This window comes from Stigmatopora nigra, chromosome 11, assembly GCF_051989575.1.
Source record: "Stigmatopora nigra isolate UIUO_SnigA chromosome 11, RoL_Snig_1.1, whole genome shotgun sequence".
NCBI lineage: Eukaryota > Metazoa > Chordata > Actinopteri > Syngnathiformes > Syngnathidae > Stigmatopora > Stigmatopora nigra.
Genome location: NC_135518.1, coordinates 14,265,208 through 14,285,566, shown reverse-complemented (window position 1 = coordinate 14,285,566; position 20,359 = coordinate 14,265,208). Strand labels below are relative to the sequence as shown.

General features: G+C 39.2%; 2 protein-coding genes across 2 annotated transcripts; one reads left to right on the top strand and one right to left on the bottom strand.

The window, feature by feature from the left end:
• The first annotated feature begins 645 nt into the window (after positions 1-645).
• Positions 646-5,087, top strand: ecrg4a (ECRG4 augurin precursor a). Its single transcript, XM_077728407.1, has 4 exons — positions 646-924; positions 1,865-1,918; positions 1,999-2,162; positions 4,245-5,087. Exons 1-4 carry the CDS (start codon positions 855-857, stop codon positions 4,392-4,394), a joined length of 438 nt encoding a protein of 145 aa, XP_077584533.1. The 5' UTR covers positions 646-854; the 3' UTR covers positions 4,395-5,087.
• uxs1 (UDP-glucuronate decarboxylase 1) lies at positions 4,572-19,355 on the bottom strand. The gene is made up of 15 exons (XM_077728406.1): positions 18,714-19,355; positions 17,911-17,938; positions 17,756-17,804; positions 16,288-16,331; positions 15,684-15,744; positions 15,242-15,422; positions 14,686-14,790; positions 14,326-14,385; positions 13,232-13,353; positions 10,151-10,270; positions 9,523-9,566; positions 7,718-7,778; positions 7,517-7,574; positions 6,624-6,727; positions 4,572-5,406 (listed from the first exon to the last, which is right to left on the bottom strand). The coding sequence occupies exons 1-15, from the start codon at positions 18,802-18,804 to the stop codon at positions 5,275-5,277; spliced, it is 1,260 nt and encodes a 419-aa protein (XP_077584532.1). The 5' UTR covers positions 18,805-19,355; the 3' UTR covers positions 4,572-5,274.
• Positions 19,356-20,359: the final 1,004 nt, after the last annotated feature.

Below are 20,359 nucleotides of genomic sequence, written 5' to 3'. Positions count from 1 at the left end.
GTTGGTTTAAGGTTTATATGTTGTACTCTATTATTATTTTTGTGCACCAAAAAGGTTTTTATTTTCTTACTGCCCAATTTGAGAAAAAGGGCAGTGAAAAATGTCAAAGCAAATGGTAGAGTGTCAAGCTTTCTCTCCTCTTTGAGACAAATGTGACTTTGTCTTCAGGGTCTTGGGGAGTTTGCTTCAAATGTCTGCCTGCCCACATCTGGCTGCTTCCTGCATTCCGCTGCTACCTGCAAAAAAACAGACAGTCTATTCAGTACACACACACACACGCACCGTTAACCAAACAATTTCAAGTGCATGGGCTAAAAAAGCACATAGTCATAGGAAAGTGCTCCTTCACCCCCAAATAAGTTGCACCCTAAGCAATTGCACCCACATTGCCAATAAAGTTTCCCTCAGCATTGAATAGCTGAATCTAACTGCAACATTTTCTTGTAGGCCCACTTTTACTCTGGAAAATGTATTCCTTTTTGAACTCTATTCCACAAATGTCATGGATGTGTAAATTGAAAGGAAACGACATCCGCCGACAGGATCCACGTGGGTCCTTTTTCACGACGTCTGTAGAAATGTAGCAAGTGAAACAGAGTTCCATCTGCAGTCTTGTTTTCCACAGGCGACATTCCATGGCCGTGGGCCGCTTCTCTCCCCCCCGAAGAAAAGCCAACGAGCCAACGAGCAGCGCCCACTTTCCCCTCCGGTCGTCAATGCTCAGTTACCGTCTGCGAGCTCAGCTGCGTGCGGCGGGACTTTACTTTGGTTAACTCGCGTGCAGGACTTATTTCTCGCTTGCTTGCTCGCTCGCTCGCTCGGGTGCGTGCAGGGGTGAAGGGGTCAATTAAAAGATGGCAGCCCAGCTGTTGAGTTTGAAAGTCTTGGCCTTGGCTGCATTGATGACCCTCTTGGCTTTTACAGGTACGTTTTAAGAGGAATTTGGAACGGACTTTTGCAAGGATTTCGGGCCTGTGTGGACTTATACTTTGGATATTTTTGCAAAAAAAAAGACTCACAAATTCTGCCAGATCACATGATGTTTCGGAAAGCCCACTGCATTATACGTTTGAAACTTGTGTTTTTTTTAAAAAGTGACTTTTTCGAGGAAGTGTGAGCATTTTAAAACTGGCGACGTAAATTGTACGTTGAATGAATGAATGAATGAACGGCTGTGGTTTAGCGACTTTTTCCAGATGTGGAAGAAGAAGAAGGCCCACAAGGGGAAAGAAATGAGAGGATATTCATTCCGACGGTGGAAAGACGTCTGCAAAGGCAATTTAAACATCACATTGATTATGATGTAGCATCTCCACTAAAAGGAAATCATAATTTTGCTTCTCAAGGGATGAAAGTCTCGGCACATTAATGTAACAATTTGAGGATGGGATGACTGGTCTCGTGCTATTCGCTGGGTGGGGGGAGGGCTGGAGGTGTCTTGTCAAATTGGGGGTGGGCAACAATTTAGGACTAAAGAATTTTTCTCATTTTCTGAACCAATTTAGCCTCACTAGTATAGTAATCCCTCAAATATGGCGGCTTCACTACATGGCATATTTTTTCAGGTGGAATATATTTTTTGGTGAATTAAATTGTTTTTGGATAAGTTCATAAAAATGTGGAAATTTGCACAGAAAATAGAACTTGGCCCTCAAGTGAAATATATCTAAATAAAATAATGTATTTACTCAGTGGTCTTTCGTGGTAATCGAGGGATTACTGTAAAGAATTTTTTGGGGGGAAAAACAAAATGTCAAATCAACTACGCTATCAAATGTACCTTCTGTGACATTTATGTTCCAATAACCAGCTGCAATTGTAGCTTCAAGATTGGACTTGACTAATGTTGCTTTTGTCCTTGCAGAAGTTTCGGGTGAAGGCGGATCGGTGCTTGAAAGGATCTTGAAAAAAAGAAATGGTAGGTTCAAAATCATTGGACGTCATATCATGTGACGAGTGCAACAGATTGTACTTAAGCTTCTACTTTATTACCTCTAGCGGCGGCGGGAGGGGCGCCTCAGTCCCCCGTGTCCGTTCCGTCCTCCCGAGCTCAGGAATTCTTGTCTCCACGCGGCCGAAGCAAGAGGAACATTTGGGACCGCAGCCGTCCAGATGTCCAGCAGTGGATCATGCAGTTCATGTATCTGGGCTACGACGAGCAGGTGGCTAGCATCACATGACTTTGGCTGGGCTTTGCTTTGAGTCCACGTGGCCTGGAGTCCTTGGCAACCGTTGGCTCATACCAACTTGACTTTTGGCAAAAGCTTGGCTACATTGCAGCTAAATGTATCATAACAGATAACTTGCTTCAATCCAGATCCACTAGCCGTACTGCAATAAGCTTTAAGATATCCTCATCTCTACGCAATACCAGAACAACAAAAAAATCCTTTAGTCATTTATAAGTGAGTAATGCATGCAAGACATTTGGAACCAATACACTAAAAGATGGCAAGTTTACATCTAAGATAGAGTTTAATATCTAAGTACTGTTCAATATCTAAGTACTGTTTAATATCTAAGTACTGTTTAATATCTAAGTACTGTTTAATATCTAAGTACTGTTGAAACCAGCTCTCAAAATTATATTCATGAGTGTTTAATATCTAAATATCTACTGTTTTCAACAGTACTTAGATATTAAACTCTCAAAGATATTAAACTCATGATTATAAATTCAGCTGGTTTCAACAGTACTTAGATATTAAACAGTACTTAGATAGTAACCATTACTTAGATATTAAACAGTACTTAGATATTAAACAGTACTTAGATATTAAATTCATGAATATAATTTTGAGGGCTGTTTTCAACAGTAAACTCTGTCACTATTTGACCGGTGACCAAGCGTCCGAGCACCCATAAAGTCTTGTAACAGACCCCATGATTCCAGTTCACTTTCAAAAGTATATATATTCTCCCACAAGGTAGCAAGAAGAAAAAAGCAAAGCCAAGCAAAGAGGGTCTGGTGACAGATAACAGGCCGAGTGGAGAGGCCGATTAGCATGTAAATTTGCATGCAAGAGCGGCGGCCATTTGCCATACAAGGGCGCTTTCCGTTGACATTTTCCCTGGAAAATGGGTGACCTTAAAATGCTAATACGGCAACACTCGGGAGTCCTACTTCGCCGCTTGACACAAATGCTTTATTAGACTTTCATCTTTAATAAACGATAGCTGCGGACGCACGGCAAAATGCTGCAGGCGCATAAAAATTCCAGGCAAAAAAAGAAGCTAAGCGTGTTTTGGTCCAATTTTTGGACTCCAGTCGCTAAAAAGCAAACTTGGCTTGATTATTCAATACTGCACTTAATAGGAACGTGATCGAAATAACAACTAGGCACAATTGTCACTTCAAAGCGGATAAGTGGCCACACGGCTTTCAGTTTAATTCCTCAAATGAACAAGAATAAAATACTACCTCGAGACAATGCCTTGGCTAAATTTACATCTATACTATAGTATTATCGTAGTAGACGCTCACAAGAGATATCTTTTAAAGGGTATAAAGTCCAAAGTGGCTGTGCATGGCATAGCAATCAATATTGAGCGATTCCATATTGACGTCAATTTACGGATCTGCCAAATTTAAAACAACATTTCCTGATTCAATTAAAAATGGTATTCCAATGGTCCGCCGTTGACATTTTCACGAGAAAAGAAGAGTTTAATCTGCCGTGAACATTTGACAAAAACGGTCAAGCCAATTATGGATCAAGTAAACAATTGAATAAAATAACGATTTCACTAAATTCACCTGTAAAGGTTAGCTTGCCCTTTGACCTCACCTGGAAATGCCACTAAAACCAAAATACCACTTTCCTATTTAAGAGTACATCATATTCATGGGTACAACTCGCTTCTATTCCAACTTTCAATAGCATTCACACATGCGCGGCTCATTACTGCAAAAGCCCGCTGAAAAAGAAACATTTTCCTATTCTTCTAATGTGGTGTGTGTGGCTGCTTTAGCATACTTAGCTTCACCAAAACATTACTTTATTACGCCAAGACCTAACCTGCTCTAAATGGCATGTCAGATGCAATTAAAAGACGGGCGTCATTACGTTAATGTGGCAAACTTTAAAGTCAGCCGTACACAAGACCACCTGGGTTAACGACCTTTCGCCAAAGGTGAACACTGTCAAAAGGCTGGCCTTTTGGCCCAGCACGTTGGCTAGCCCACTGAGCCCTCGCAACATACCATCCTGCTCTCAAACCTGGCATCTTTTTCCCCTAAACAGAGGCTAGAAACGGACCTGTCCTACTGGATGGACCACGCCCGGGCCAACGACCACGGCCGTCAGCATCACTACGACGAAAACGCGGCCATCGGCCCACGTGACCCCAACTCGTACAGACACGGCGCTAACGTCAACTACGACTACTATTAGCAGAAATGGCGCTAACACACAAAGGAAGGAAAAAACTAAAAAAATGCATGCTGTGTATTTTTTTGCAATAGATGCAAATTAGCCTGATTAAGAAAAGCATTGAACCAGAATGCAAAGTTGAGTGCTGTGAGAAAATAGCTTTGCTTTACTTCAAAATAAAACTCTTGTCAAGTCATATGATGTGGAAAAAAATGAATGTATTCCTCCATTCTGTTTCTTATGGTTGTCAACTCCATTATAGCAAAGGTCATGGTTTTAACACGCATTATTTCTCTCCAAAACAAACTGTAATTAGTTATAGGCAACCTATTTTACAAGGTCCATTGAATGAAACTGATGCGGAAACACGGATCTAATAAAATGCTGCATTTGTAGTATTTATACACGTCAATACCCTGCCAAAGGCAAGGTCTAACAAAAAGTCCAAAACAAACTTTCAAAATCTGTTACAAAACGCAAGTTACGGAATATATTGTCATAGCACGACGAGCTATTGTAAATATTTTATTAGAATATCCATCTTCACCTGATATTGAATAATGCACATCCTGGCAGGGGGGGATGTTGTCAAAATCTTTTCTTTCTCTGCCTTTAATAAATCTATGACAAACAAAGACTAAAAAGCGCTTCGATCCGAGTGTTTTATAAAGCTTAAAGCCTCTTTCTCACACACACAAACACAAACGTACCTCCCCCAAAAGAAAAACAAAATATAAAACAAAGACGCTGGTTTAAATAAGCTAAAACGCCAGACCCGACTCGGCCAGGCGGGCCTCACAGTGCAACAACTCCAGGTCAAGGCAACAATCAACGTCTCTTCCAAATAAATATCCCAGAATGTACCTCCACACCAATGAAATAAAAGATGGGCGTGTCCTTTTCAAGTATGTCTGGCTCGCCCTTTCTTCATACGTGCCGCTTTGGGTTTGGGGATGTACTGGTTATTGGCTTGGTATTCCAGTTCCCTGCTGAAGTACTGGATGGTTTTCTTCAGTCCTTCTTCCAGCGGCACCTGTGGACACAACAGGGGGCGTGACGGGATTCAAACCATCTGGAATTGTGACGCGGTTTGCTTGTCAAAGCCAGAATTTAAAAAAAAAAATGGATAATATAAAAGGAGAGCAAATAAAAAGGGAAATGAACAAATGTGTTGGTTCACAGAAGAATGTTAAGTGGTAAGAAAAAATCCAATTTGCTAGCAGAGTTATCGAAAATGTCAATGATTTAATCCTGGAAAAGAAGACGTTTTCTTTTTAGCGGCTCGCATTAAAAAGGACAATGTCTCATTGAATATGGACACATAGCTGAAATTTATTATATTATATTCGATGGAGGTTGTTGGGTTTATCATTATTATGAATGAGTTGGAAATATAATCAATATTATATAAGTGCTTGCAATGAAGAATACTTTGACTTATTTCGGATATTTAACATTACATATACGAACGCTTTGCCTTATTTTGGAAATTAAACACTACATACATGAATGCTTTGCCGTATTTTGGATATTAAACATTACATATATAAACGCTTTGCTTATTAGGAATGTTAGGTTGATCATTATTATAAATGTGACATTCCCAACTGAGACAAATTGTTATGAGACTAAATAATGTTTAGACTTCTGTGATGCGTGTTGTTTAAATTTTATGAATATATTAGCAAAAGAGACATTGGGGTCGGCAGTGGATCGATTCTCTTCTTGGAAGAATAAAAAGATATGATTTCAGATGCCTTTTTTATTGAAAGGTGAAATTGGGAATACTTATTATATATATGATTTGGGAAAGTATAGTTTCCGTCATTTGTTTTTTTTTACAGACTGATCTTTTTTAGTAATAATATTTGATGTTTGTAACATTTGATTTTAACCTTCCTAAAACAGCCTCGGGGAAAAAGTTTGAACACCCTTGCTGCACATTTTGTCAATTTGATGCAACACAGCGAAGGTTATTATATTTAAAAAAAAAAGAATAATATCTGCGTAAACAAGTTTTGGCTGTCAATCAAGTAGGGGTGGCCTTCCTGTTTTTTTTTTTTTTAAACGTCATTTGTTTTGGTGCACAACAAATGAGTGAAAAAATGAAATTGCTTGCTTTGCAGCTGGCTGCAAACTTTCCTACTTTAGCAACGGTGGCAAGTCAAGTGAAGGTTAAAACGAATTATTTGAAGGTTTAAGTATGAAATTGTGAGGTCAGATGGTGTGGAATATTGGGTGAGTTCATACCACGGGTTCCCAGCCCAGGAGCATCTTGGCCTTGCGGATATCGGGCCTTCGTCTCTGTGGGTCGTCCTGGGCCTCGGGAAGGAACTGGATTTGACTTTGGCTCACTGTGGGAGCGGACAAAATAGACTTCAACTCGAGCAAAGTTCAAAAATCTTGCAAAGAGATGAAAATCCGAGACTCTAAACTTTTGGTTAAAAGTTCAAGTTCGACAAAGTGTGCCCTGAAATACACCAGGTCTCGAGACGAACATTTTTTTATGTTCAAAAAGCTTGTTCCGAACATTTTGTGCATCTGGAAGAATGGCCGTTGACGTCTGGGGAATACATTTAATTTTTAAAGCAAGAAGATGGCGCACGTATCGTCGGTAAGACGACGGCGGCGTTTCATGAATCTTTTACGGTTGCACTAAATGAATCATTTTTTGGACTTTGGGGACAATTTCTGTGGCAGTTGATTTACCCTGGCTTCGTTTAAAGTGTAGCGATGATTTTTGAGAACAAAAATGCATCCAAATCTGTACGATTCTTACTTTTGTCTCCGAGAAATCGTCTTTTGGCATCATTGAAGTAGTCGAGTTGCCGTATTAGCGGCCTATAAGGTGCAACTAAAAGACTTCCAATTGTACTAAAGTACGCCCTATACACTTACTTCATCATTTTATGAAATTCCCTTTAGCATAGCACATAATTTAAGACTTGTTCAAAATTAGCGTAATCTGTATTTAAGAGTCATTTCAATAAATTAGAGATTAAAATGTAAACTCGGTAGGCCTAATGGGTAGATTTTAGAGCAGACTGTAAAGAAGGAGGGTGTAAAGATGGTGGAGAAGCCCGGTCGATAGATTGCACGGAAACATAGAATGACAACTATGTCCATTGATTAGATACGCTTACCGACCAGACTTTTAATGAGCTGAGCGAACTCCAGTATGGTGTGCTCCATTGGGTTCCCCTGAGGATTAAAGAAACAAAAAATACAATCAGGAGGGTTAAAGAAATGGATGGTGAGAGTTTAGGATTTCCCAATTAGGCAGGAAAATTGATGAATGAATAGGTTGTGGGAAATAAAAATGAAGTGATTGAAAGAGTACTCACCAAATTGACTGGACTGCTGATGTTACTGTTCATTAACAAGACCAGGCCATTAACCAGGTCACTGCAAATCCAATAACAGACACAATAAATGACAAGTGAAGACAAACGGGCAGCCAATTCCAAAGTCATGTTTTCAAAGTAGTTTGTCTTGTGTTCGCCACTCAAGAAGTTTATCGGCACCGTCGATAACCTTCCTGCCAGATTATGTCAAAACTACTGAAAGGGATGTTTTCGCACGAGTGGCCAAATAGGAAAATGTCCCACCACTGGAAATCTCTCCAATCGTTTATTCGTCTTTGGGAAAAGTTGCTATCTTTTGCTTCAACTTTTACACTACTTTCTTTTTAGCCTTATTGACTCACTGCCAAAAACTCTTATCTTTTTTTCAGACTTTGGAAAGCAAGTGCCTTTTCTTCCAAACAACTTTGGGAATAGGATTTAGCATGGACGTTTGGTCCCCCCGGACGTTTGGTCCCCCCGGACGTTTGGTCCCCCCGGACGTTTGGTCCCCCCGGACGTTTGGTCCCCCCGGACGTTTGGTCCCCCCGGACGTTTGGTCCCCCCGGACGTTTGGTCCCCCCGGACGTTTGGTCCCCCCCGGACGTTTGGTCCCCCCGGACGTTTGGTCCCCCCGGACGTTTGGTCCCCCCCGGACGTTTGGTCCCCCCCGGACGTTTGGTCCCCCCCGGACGTTTGGTCCCCCCGGACGTTTGGTCCCCCCGGACGTTTGGTCCCCCCGGACGTTTGGTCCCCCCGGACGTTTGGTCCCCCCGGACGTTTGGTCCCCCCCCGGACGTTTGGTCCCCCCCCGGACGTTTGGTCCCCCCCGGACGTTTGGTCCCCCCCGGACGTTTGGTCCCCCCGGACGATGTTTTTATTTGGCTAATCGCTTGTCTGCAACTGGGGGAATTTCCTGCTAATTCGAGCGGCCTAAAATCCCAATATTTTTGAGATAGTTAAACATTTTTGACTTCTTCCATTTGGAAATGGAGGTCATAAGGCGTTTAACATAACGCCCACCAGTCTGCTAGCTTGAAATGCACGTAGGAGTGGGATTTTGAACTATGTGTCAAATCATCTGCTGATTATTTGACGGCGCACAAAGACTTTGCTTTGCCAGAACAGCAAAATGAGCACGCGCCGTTGGAGGTCCAAGGTCAAAAAATAGATGTATATGTGCGTGGGATTACTTCAGTGAAGAATAGAAAAATCCACAAAAAACAAGATAACTTCATATTGTTTCTCTCTGAAGTACTGGTTGTTTCGAGTTTAAAGTCAAGAGGGGAAATTAAAACAAGGGCCGTTTCAGGTGTGGAAATAAAAACAAGTCAAAGAACGGCAAATGATCACGATATTTGCAACCTGGGAAAGTCATCTATGAAAATATCCGCTCGGCGAGCAGCCTGTTCTGACGGGACAAGTTCAAGGGTGTACTGAAATGGATGGAATGAATTCCCTGTGGCAAAGTAGCGAGCCACGCCGGCCGGAGCTTCAAATAATCTCACATCTTTCTGATCATTTCTTGCCAGAGTGATCAAATAATCCAATTAGTCGGTCGGAGGGAGAACAGCGCCCTCCGCTAAAGCCATTTGCTTGCCGCATATGACATTTGAGCCAAGTTAATGCCAAAAAAAAAATGATAAGCAACAATAGTATAGTCTTCACAGGCATATAGATTGACAACAAATGAATGCAATAGCATTAAACTTTCGTAACGGATTGGTTGGACGACTTCTAAACAGGAATTTCAATTGAACTGAATATAATGTATGCACATTTTAACTTGAAGGAATGTCAATGCTTACCTTACATACTGGAACGCTCTTGTTTGGGAACCGGTACCGTACACCTAAAAGAAGTATGAAGGATCTTAATTAACGTCATGGCTAGCTAACCCTGAATTAGCGCTATCACTTTTCTCAGGTGTAAATGCTATTTTACATTCACTTAAATTCTAGGACAACCTTATTATCCGTTGCCACGAGTTCATTTTATGATGCGAAATTATTGAAAGAATCGCAGGTCCGCACAGAAATCTTTTCTTTTCCATTAGCTGGGGTCCTTGTTTAAAAAAAATGAAGAAAATTTCAAAAACAAGAATGAAAATGCCCTTGAAAATTTGAAGGACTGAACCAAATTCTTTTTTAGACTGTAAGGTAATTTTTGGCTGTGTTTAAAAACCTTCAAACTATTTTGTTCATTAAAACCAAGTCCCTTTATTAAATGAATAAAATTTAAACTAAGCAAATGAAAACTGAAGCGTGAAATGATCTATTTTCCCCAAAGTTTTGTGACTGTGCGTCTCTTTCATTTTCTAAACTCTTTCTTATCCAATCCGAGAGCAGAAAGATGAAGGCTCAGAGACTCAAAGGTGGTCATGTTTGGCCAGTGGGAGGGAGGCATGTTAGAATGGCATTTTCTTCTTTTTCTTACCGTGAGTGCTTCTCCCTGGAGAGCTTGCAGGATAAAGTTGCTAACAACTCGCCCGTCATTCATGTGCATGCGCGAGCCAAAAGTGTTGAAGATTCGGGCCACTCTGACCTCCACACCTTCCTGGAAAAAAATACAAAGATGGGTAATCCTTAGAAACGTTTCAGCCAATCGCTGCCATCTTTATTACATTGCTATTCTATTGGGCAATTGTGCGTTTTAAGCATTTTCGGTGCACCGCATTTTTAAGGATATTAACCATCTCTGTGTATAAGCCTCACCCTTTAAAATCGTAGAATTTTAAAATTTCTCGCATAAGCGGCACCCTTAAAAATTGTAGAATTTAAAACATTTCTCACATACAAGTCGCACCCTTAAAAATCGTATCATTTTGAAATTTCTCGTATATAAGTCGCCCCCTGATTCCCAATTTTCACCTCCATATTCATGGTTTGAAGTACAAATGTATTACTTTGAAGGAAAAATCTTAAGAACAGATTCAAAAAGTATGTCATGTGAGCAGTACAACCAGGAAATTCGTCTGTATCGAATGGCAGGCAAGACTAAATATTTTTTCTATTTTTAATACAAGATATGCTTAATTTTCTCATTCATAAACATAAAAATATTTAATTTTTGCATTTTATCAGTTTATCTTTTTCTCTTTTTTGAAATAAATGACCATATCCTGCGCCATGGCATTTCGTCCTTGTCACGATTTCAGTTTTGTGCATGTTTAGTCTAATTTGTGCGCATATAAGCCCTACCCTCTATTCAATGATCATTTTTTCAGCGCCAAATAAGCGAGAAAACGTAGTCCATTGCCATTCTATTCGTCAATTGTGTTTGGGGTTTATTTCAATTAACCCACAGCCTTGACAAAACAAGACAAACAAAAGTTAAACAGGAATGACATAACTGTATTCTGCCCAGGAGGACAATATTATGCAGACAACCCCCCACCCCCCCAAAAATGAGGCCATCGTTTTTAAAAAACCTTGGCCTTCGCAGGAGGGACCTAATGGATCAAAACCCTCCCTGCGCAGCGCCCTATCAACACTTGAGGCTCAGCAACATGAATAAAAACATGAAAATTATGCAGCGCCTTCTCTCCTGAATAAGAAATAAGGAAAGTCGTATAGGTAACCAAATGTATTCAGCACGGTTGAAAAAAAAAATAAAAAAGAGAAGACGCAAGTGGGGCAAGGTGTTAAAAAAGGTCGCTCAAGTTGACTCATGCGCTAAAAGCTACTTGTTTGCTATTATTTATACATTACATTCATTTAAACAAAAGCAAAATCATACTTATTTTGCGAGAGTGAAACCTTGAATTGATTTCGTTGGGTGGAAATGGAGAATAAAATGGCAAAGATGCATATTTCTGCTTGAGAAATGAAATAAATGAATACAAAGAAGTAATAATTACAATGTTAAGAGATGAAAAACATGACAAATGCACTAAGGCGTCTTATAATCAGGTACGTGTGACGTATAGAAATAATAAAGGCGTTGAATGGCGCTGCCCCTTTTGCTACGGTAAATCTAATTAGTTTGAATAATTACACTTATCTATGTAGCGAAAATGACTTATCTAAATGCATATTGAATGAGTCATTGGAGCGAAAGGGGAAATGTGTGAAAATATGCAAACACAACATTTTAATGAGGATGGGACAATGGAATAAAAATAGAATACATAAATCATTGCCCACAGTCAAAATGGATGAATTGATATACAACACAGCCTCCATTTATAAACTAACGGATAAAATGAAGGTCTTTTTGGTGGCAATAAAATAGCAAAATTAAGGTTTTTTTTTGGTGGCAATAAAATAGCAAAATTAAGGGTTTTTTTGGTGGCAAAAAATAGCAAAATGAAGCTCTTTTACTGGCAATAAAATAGCAAAAAGAAGCTTTTTTTGGTAGCAATAAAATGGCAAAATGAAGCTCTTTTGGTGGCAATAATTTCCAACATAAAGTAGCAAATTATTGTCAAATTTAAATGTTAAATCATAAAGAAAAACTGTCAAAACCACAATTAGTATCAAAGGAGTGGTGCTAAATTCACCACTCGTTAAAAATATTTCAATTTTATTTTTTTAAACATTTGCTGACGGCCATTTTTAAATATTGATGAAATGGACGCCATAAGCTACTTTTTTTTTGGGTTGCCTCCGGCTGTAAGCGTAGCATTTTTTTTCAGCCTTTCATGATGAAATGAAAATGGTTTTGTTTTTTTCTGGTATTTTTTTTCTTCTGGCGATTAGATTTGATTGACGCCAGCCTTTAATGGTGTGCCGTGATTGACTCCTGATGCCTTTTCTCCAGGCGAGTGATTTATTTATCAGCAGCCTCCTCCGTCCAGCGCCTCGGCTACGAACTGGGCTGCTCTTTAATTTTTTCCCCCAACACTCATTTAGACAATTCTTGGAAGGATCCCGTCTCCAAAAACCACCTGTCAGTCAGGGCTGAAACTATCAACTTGTCCATCTTTTGTTGGGTAACGTAATTAAATTCCATGGAGGTTTACGCGTGGGGACTAGCGCAAGCGAGGAATAGAATCCTAAAACCTTGTCATACATTCAATTTGCATTAGTCTAGTCCGGTGTTTCTCAACTGCAGAAAAATTGCGTCTAAGAATCCTGTATTGCACAGGTGTCAAATTGCGGCACGCGGGCCAAATCTGGGCCGCCGCGTAATTTTGTGCGGCCCGAGAAAGTCAATCATGAGTGCCGAATTTCTGTTTTAGGATCAATTTAAAATGAAGAGTATAGATGTATATTAAATATCCTGAGTTTCTCCTTTTTAAATCAATAATTGTAATTTTTAATCATTTATTCTGTGTTTTTAGTTCAAAAATAATTTTGTAAAATCTAAAAATATATTTTAAAAATGCCAAGATTTACATTGTTTTAGATCTATAAAAAACTGAATATTCGGGGCTTTTAATCTAGTACTTTTAATCCATTTATTAAAAAAAAAATCTAAAAATTCTATCTAAGCTGGCCCACATAAAATCGAGTTGACGTTAATGCGGCCCGCAAACCAAAATATTGTGTCAAAAAATAATTTGAATAAGGATACCTGTTTCATGTAGGAGTAGCACATGGTTTCAGCAACGCGTTTCCCCTCGTCGTAACACGCCCGTGGACCAATGGGGTTGACGTGGCCCCAGTACTCTTCGTTTTGTGGATGGACTTCAGGATCTGGAGCGAAAACAACAACAAAAATCTTGGTCACGTGAGGCTGACATGACATGTGACCTGAGAAAATGACTCCATTTATGACTATGATTCAGACCACAGATGTGTCCTAACTTGACAGTGTTATGGAAATACTGGAATATATCTCCAGATCTGGTGTCAGCCATCTTACTGTTTGGCTGCTGGTGTATTGACATATTGATTTGGTACACGTGAAAAGTACAAGGCGCTACAGTACAATTCCACCCAGCAGCCTCCCTCCCCCGTCCTGCTGCTGCTGCTTGGATACATGCAGCTGACAAAGCCTGTCTGTGGGCTTCCCAGTGTGTGTCAAGTCATCAAGTCATCTTATTCTTGGCGGCGCTTGAGCCTCACTCGACAGCGAGGTAACATCAACATGTGTCCGGAATCACAAACCTTCCCTGCATTATTAATCCATGCATTTCATTTTTATTCAACCCAGAAACACGGCTTTTCCTATTTTGACGGTACTCTACTTTTTTGGGGGCCTACAGGCAAATGTTTTGAAGGCTAGCATAACAGTCTAGCACAACATAGTCTAGCACAACATAGTCTAGCACAACATAGTCTAGCACAACATAGTCTAGCACAACATAGTCTAGCACAACATAGTCTAGCACAACATAGTCTAGCACAACATAGTCTAGCACAACATAGTCTATCATAACATAGTCTAGCATAACATAGTCTAGCATAACATAGTCTAGCATAACATAGTCTATCATAACATAGTCTATCATAACAGTCTAGCATAACATAGTCTAGCATAACAGTAATTTTCATGTTTGTGTGGGACTAGCAGAAGGCTAGTATATATTATTATTGTTTAATTAGTCAACTATGAAAATAATCATTTGTGGCAGCCATAGATGGCCCTGACGAGCTTGTTTATGAAATATACCGTCTGAATCGACCCACATTGATTGCCAAGACAGAATTGAAAGGGATTCTTACCTCCGTAAACCTCCGAGGTGGAAGCCAATAGGAGTCTGGCGCCCACTCGTTTGGCCAAGCCTATGAAACAAAAGCACAGTCTCACTTTGCGAGAAGCAGTATGATGATACAACCTTGCAATTAATGGCAAATTGATGAATAAATACAATAGATAGATGAAAAAAAAGAGCTGACAATTGGACCAGAGGGAACATACTTTTAGAAAGGCTGCAAATGCATTGGAGACGCGCAATGGGTTTATGCTTCAGCCAGAGCAGTTCAATTTGGTTTGTCTCATACTCATTTATTTTGTAGGATAGAAAGAACTCTTATTAGGAGACCAGAGATTGACGTCAAAGAACGACGACACGCTGTACTCACCGAGCATGTTGAGGGTGCCGATGGTGTTGGTTTTCAGGGTTTTGATGGGGTTGTACATGTAATTGGGGGGTGACGCGGGAGAGGCCAGGTGGTAAATCTGATCCACTGCCATAAAACAAAAACAAAATTATAAAGTACAGTATTCTATGTATAATATATGTCCTGGTTTTCCCCTTTTTAACATTTTAGAGAATTTTTCCAATGCAAAATGTGTACCGCAGCTCACAAGAGGTTGCAACACATTGTATAGATGGACCGGGTGTCAAAGTGGCGGCCCAGGGGCCAAATCTGGCCCACCGCATCATTTTGTGTGGCCCGAGAAAGTAAATCATAAATACCGGCTTTCTGTTTTATGATCAAATTCAAATGAAGTATAGTTGTATATTAAATTTCCTGATTTCCCCCTTTTAAATCAACAATTGTCATTTTTGAATGCATTTTTTCTGTGTTTTTAGTCCAAAAATAGTTTTGTAATATCTAAAAATAAAGTTTCTAAAGTTTACAATTTTTTTTTTTTGCCAAGGTATAAATAAATGTATAGACTTGAGTGGCTTACCCTCAATGTAGAGTGGCTCGACGACATCGTGATTGATGAGCTCAAAGTTTTCATGGCCCAACCAGTGCTCCACATTTCTTTTTCTGCCAGTGAAAAAGTTGTCCACCACAGTCACCTCGTGGCCATCCATCATCAGCTTGTCAGTCAGGTGAGAACCCACGAAGCCCGCGCCGCCAGTAATCTACAAGAAATACACTTTCAATCAAACTTCAAACCCACGCCATCGCAATGTGACAAACAGAAATAGAGACTTACAAACAAACCTCTTAAAAAAAAGGTAATGCACAAAGAAAATGGCCCACACAAAAAATTGGCCTGTCCAACTGTGTTACTTTCCTATCTAAGCCACAACATAGTAGAATAGCTACAAAATAAAATATATATAAAAGAAACAGCATGCTCCAGATGAGCAATTGCATATTTTTATTTTTGGCTGACTTACCAGAATTCTTTTGCGGTCCTTTTCTGATAGGAATTTCACAGGTGGGTACTTTTGAGAAAAACTAAAAGGAAAGAAGAAAGTGTTTATTACTTTGAAAATCTGCACATGGCTACTATACAGATGTTCCCCTACTTACAAACATGTCTGCAAATTGCATTTATGTGGAAAAATTGTTGTTAACTTCGATTTTGTATTTCTTTTTCCGAGTAGTACTTCTTACCACCACTAATACCGACACCTGGCGCTGTGACAACTCAGCTCACCCAGCATCTACCTTCTTCTGCAGTGTGGAAGTGTGTGACATATCTCCAGTGCGCAAAGAACCTTTTTCATTTTTTACTTATACAAGCCTTAAACATACAAATGCACTTATATAAACCTTCAATATACTTAAATAGTCCTTAAACATAAATTATAACATAAAATTTAGCACTGAATCAACTTAAATTTGATCAATTTCAACTTATGAACAAGCGCTCGGAACCTAACTTGTTCGTAAGTAGGGGAGCGTCTGTATTGACAATGCATTGGGTCCAAAACAATAGGTAAAAAAATAATAGCATCCCATATTTGGAACATTACGGTAGTTCTAAAGGTTACAAACCTCTGCTCCAAATCACGAATCTTCTCACGGAGTGGAGCAACAACCTGAAATGAAACAATCCCATGCAATCACAGCCCATTATATTAAATATATTGATATATTCAAAGTCTAAAAAAAATAATAACTAAATTAAAAAGGAGAAAAACGATGGACCATACACGTGTGTTATGGAAGGCAATGCAAATATTTAAATTGCCTACATAGGCTAGAAGTTAAAAATAATTAATTGGTGGCAAGGGGGTCACTGGTTAGCAGATTGCCTCACAGTTCTAAAGCGAGGGGTTCAAAAGCCGAGCTTGCATCATCTCCTGATCGTACGGGTTTTTTTTCTCGTCACGTCGGTTTCCTCCAACATTCAAAACACGCATGCCATCTTAATTATAGACGCCAAATGATCTGTAATTGTAAAGACGAGCTGCTCCTTTGAATTCTTTGAGCCGTTGTATTGTTCTCTCTCTCCCTCTTTGCTCGTGAAAAAAAGTAGTATACATAGAGCTTAGTGCTGTACAATACTCAATGGACCATTTTAGATATATTTTTTTATAAATGGATTAAAATCCCTGAATATTCAGTTTTTTATAGATCTAAAACAATGTTTATTTTAGAATTTTTTTATACATTTCTAGATTTTACAAAAATGATTTTTGAACTAAAAACAAAAATTTGGTCGAAAAAATGACAATTATTTATTAAAAAGGGGGTAAAATCAGAAAATGTAATATACATCTATACTCTTCATTTTAATTTAATCCAAAAACAGAAATTCTGCAATCACGATTGACTTTTTCGGGCCGCACAAAATGATGCAGCGGGCCAGATTTGGCCCCCGGGCCGCCACTTTGACACCTACATTGTAGACGAAGCTACCTAACCCTAGCTAAGATTGTCCTTTATCTCCTTGTGCCCTGGAAATTGATGGCCACCAAATCAGGGTATAGGTAGCTGGGATATGCTCCAGCACCACCACAACCCTTGTGAAGATAACCGGTTCAGAAAGAAAGATAATGGTTCAAAGCAGCTGGTTGTTCGGTAGTCTGTGAAATAGCCACGGTGGCACAAGATGGCTGTGTTCAATAAACAATTTGAGCGCTATCATGGCCGCCCGCCGTCATCAAAAGGCTCTTTTAGGGTGATTTCAAAGCGTGGCGATACAAGCTGGCTAGATTTGAAATTCCCTGCACTTGCCGTGTTTTAACCCATAAGGTCAAAGTGATAAAGTGGAGCTAAGGTGCTAACGGTAATAAAGCACACGACATCTGCAGTACGTGATAAGCCGCAAAAAAATGGATTTGAATTTGCGCCACATAAATAAACATGCTGATATCAAACGCTACACTGCAAGAGTCGGCATATAAAAGAGGGAAAGAATTACGCTATTTAAATATATTCTTTGAAGGTTTTTTTACGTTTTATGTGGACATTCTGGTTAAGTAAAATGGCTGGTTAAAAAAAAAACGGTGCAACTCACTTCGTCAATCTTCTGCTCAATCGTATCCATCCCAGTTTCTTTTGTTGATCTGCAGTGGAGGAAAGAAACATTGACAAATTGGAGTTGGATAATGGTCAGAATTACAGGTTTGGGAAAAAGGCTAATTGTTTACAAAGAATCTTTGAAAAATGTACCTCATGTTTGTGTATGTTCCCCAGACAGCTGGTAAAGAAGGGAGAAACAATTCAAATCATTACATAAACCCAACAAAACTATTTTTAAAGTTATACTTTTGAATTCTTGCACTTTCTTAGCCATGTCAAAAAGTTACAGGCGCCATTGTGGTAACATAACCAATTACAAAACAGGAAAATCACGTTCCATCTACATTTTTCTGAATATACTATGGCGACAAGTATTGTTTTTCTTTTTAAAACTAGCATTAACGTCAAATGTGATGGCTGGATCTCATTTTATAGTTGGGGTATAATTAGGGGTCTGTGCATGGGAGTTAATGGGTTAAGTTTGAGTAACATGGGAGACTGGGTGGACACAGTAAACAAGTTAGGAAAAAGTAGCATTCATTCCATTTTCCACGTCATAACAACAAGTCAACTCACACTTGGCACTTGTGCTAAAATGTCTGAAACCTGGGCTAGACAGCCTTATTTTGTCCACATTTTCAAGCCTTTTTGCAATGCTTTTATTCTTTCAAAAGTGACTTTGTTTACCTTTTAGCCAGCCATGTATGTTTTTAAAGTAGACCAAAAAAAACAGTACATTCATATTTATTTTACCTACCAACATTTGAGTAGAAGAACACAATACAATGGATCTCCTGAATGCCAACTATATCAAATTTGAGCATTCCCTGATCTAATTTACTAAATCATGAGATGCAAAATTAGGTTTAGCCATTTTTCTACCAGGTGTGTGCGTGTGTTATAATTGGAAGGTATGAACAAGACAAACAAATAGCAAAAGTATGCATACTTACAGGCAATGTAGGCAACCAAGGCGAGGGTAAAAAGTAGCTTGAGCATTCTTCGGTTTAATACTGGTATCAACCTGACGACTCGCTTCATCATCTGCGTACGACTAACGCATTTTGGCTTGGCAAGTTGAGTCAATTCCGTTGGAAAGTAGAAGTCCCAACTAGTTGTTGGCTTCTGCTACGTGGTCACCAATCAAAAGCAGTTTACGTGGCTAACACAGTAGCTCACGCAGGTGAGCGTCTGTTGTCGGCTGCGACGCTTCAACACGCACCGAAGTCATTTTTTTAAACTAAATTCAAGCGATTTACTGCTTAAATGGTGTCATATCACCGAATAGTCCAAACAAAACCGAGTCTATCCTTGGCAAACATTTAACGCCAGAGGTGGAAATTTTGCAGACAGATCAGTTAGCCTAACGTAAGCGAAAATACACGATGAGTTTAGCAAAGGCCGATGTTAACGATTAATAACATCTCAAAGACAAAATCAATGCTACCTGTTTTAAGTTTTTGTTTAGTTTTTTAAATATTAAATGCCACGGTGCCACTTGTTCGAATTTGGTCCTTACTTCCGGTACAGCGCTTGTATTCTTCTTCGCGAGGAGCAAACGGGAAAAGGTGCAATACCGCCATCTGTGGTAGGGAGGGATCATTGCAACATCCTTTTTCACCTATTAGGAGCAACATATAGGATTAAAATGATTAATTATATGCACCTATTCTTTCAATACATTAAAAAACAGGTATACTGAAAATACAACATACATTGTTATTAGTTAATCCGACCTATAGAGATTTTAAAAGTCAATTGCTAGCCTATAAAATGAGTTATATTTACAATGGATCTACTATTCTCCACCACTGACTCATTGAGCAATTACTTTTCTTGCAATGATTTACCGGTTAGCCATGAAAAATAATAATGACAGGCCCTAAACAAAATGAATTTGAGTTCCAGATAAACAATCTCCAGGCCTAAAAAGAGAGCGATGATGGGGAGTAGAGATAAAATACTAACTTTATTTATCTTTCAGGTGAAGGCAGTAGTTTGGATAGTAGAGATTAATAGCAGTATCCTGCAGATAACCACAATCCATCCCTTGGTTTAATGATTCATGAGCGCCAGTTGAAAATTACTTCACAGGGGGAAAAAAAACTAGAGGAAGCGTTTGATGGAGTGTAGCCATAAGGAACAAATATGGACCACGGATTGATATAGTAACGAGGAAACATTATATATTGAGTTTAGTCTTGCCCAGTGATTTTTACAGGTAGCGGCAGCAGAGGACTTGTGTGATGTATATTTAAAGCAAATTATAAGAGGTACTGAGAAGGTAGGAGAGAATATTAAATAACATGTTGGATGTGATCCACAGGTCAGGACATAAAATATTAGTAAATCCTACCACATGATTTCCTCTGGTGCTGGAAAAACTGGATTATATATTGATTTTTTTTTTGAAAATTCAATCTAGTGGAAACTCAAAGGTTTGCACAATACTACACAGTGCATAAACAACAAGTTTTAGAATGTATATGTGAATAGAATTTCAAGAATTTCAATATGGCAAAGTAGGAAAGTAACAATGATTTTCCTCCAAGGGATTATTGTAGATTAAAACAATTCATTTGAAACTGTCTCCATCGTT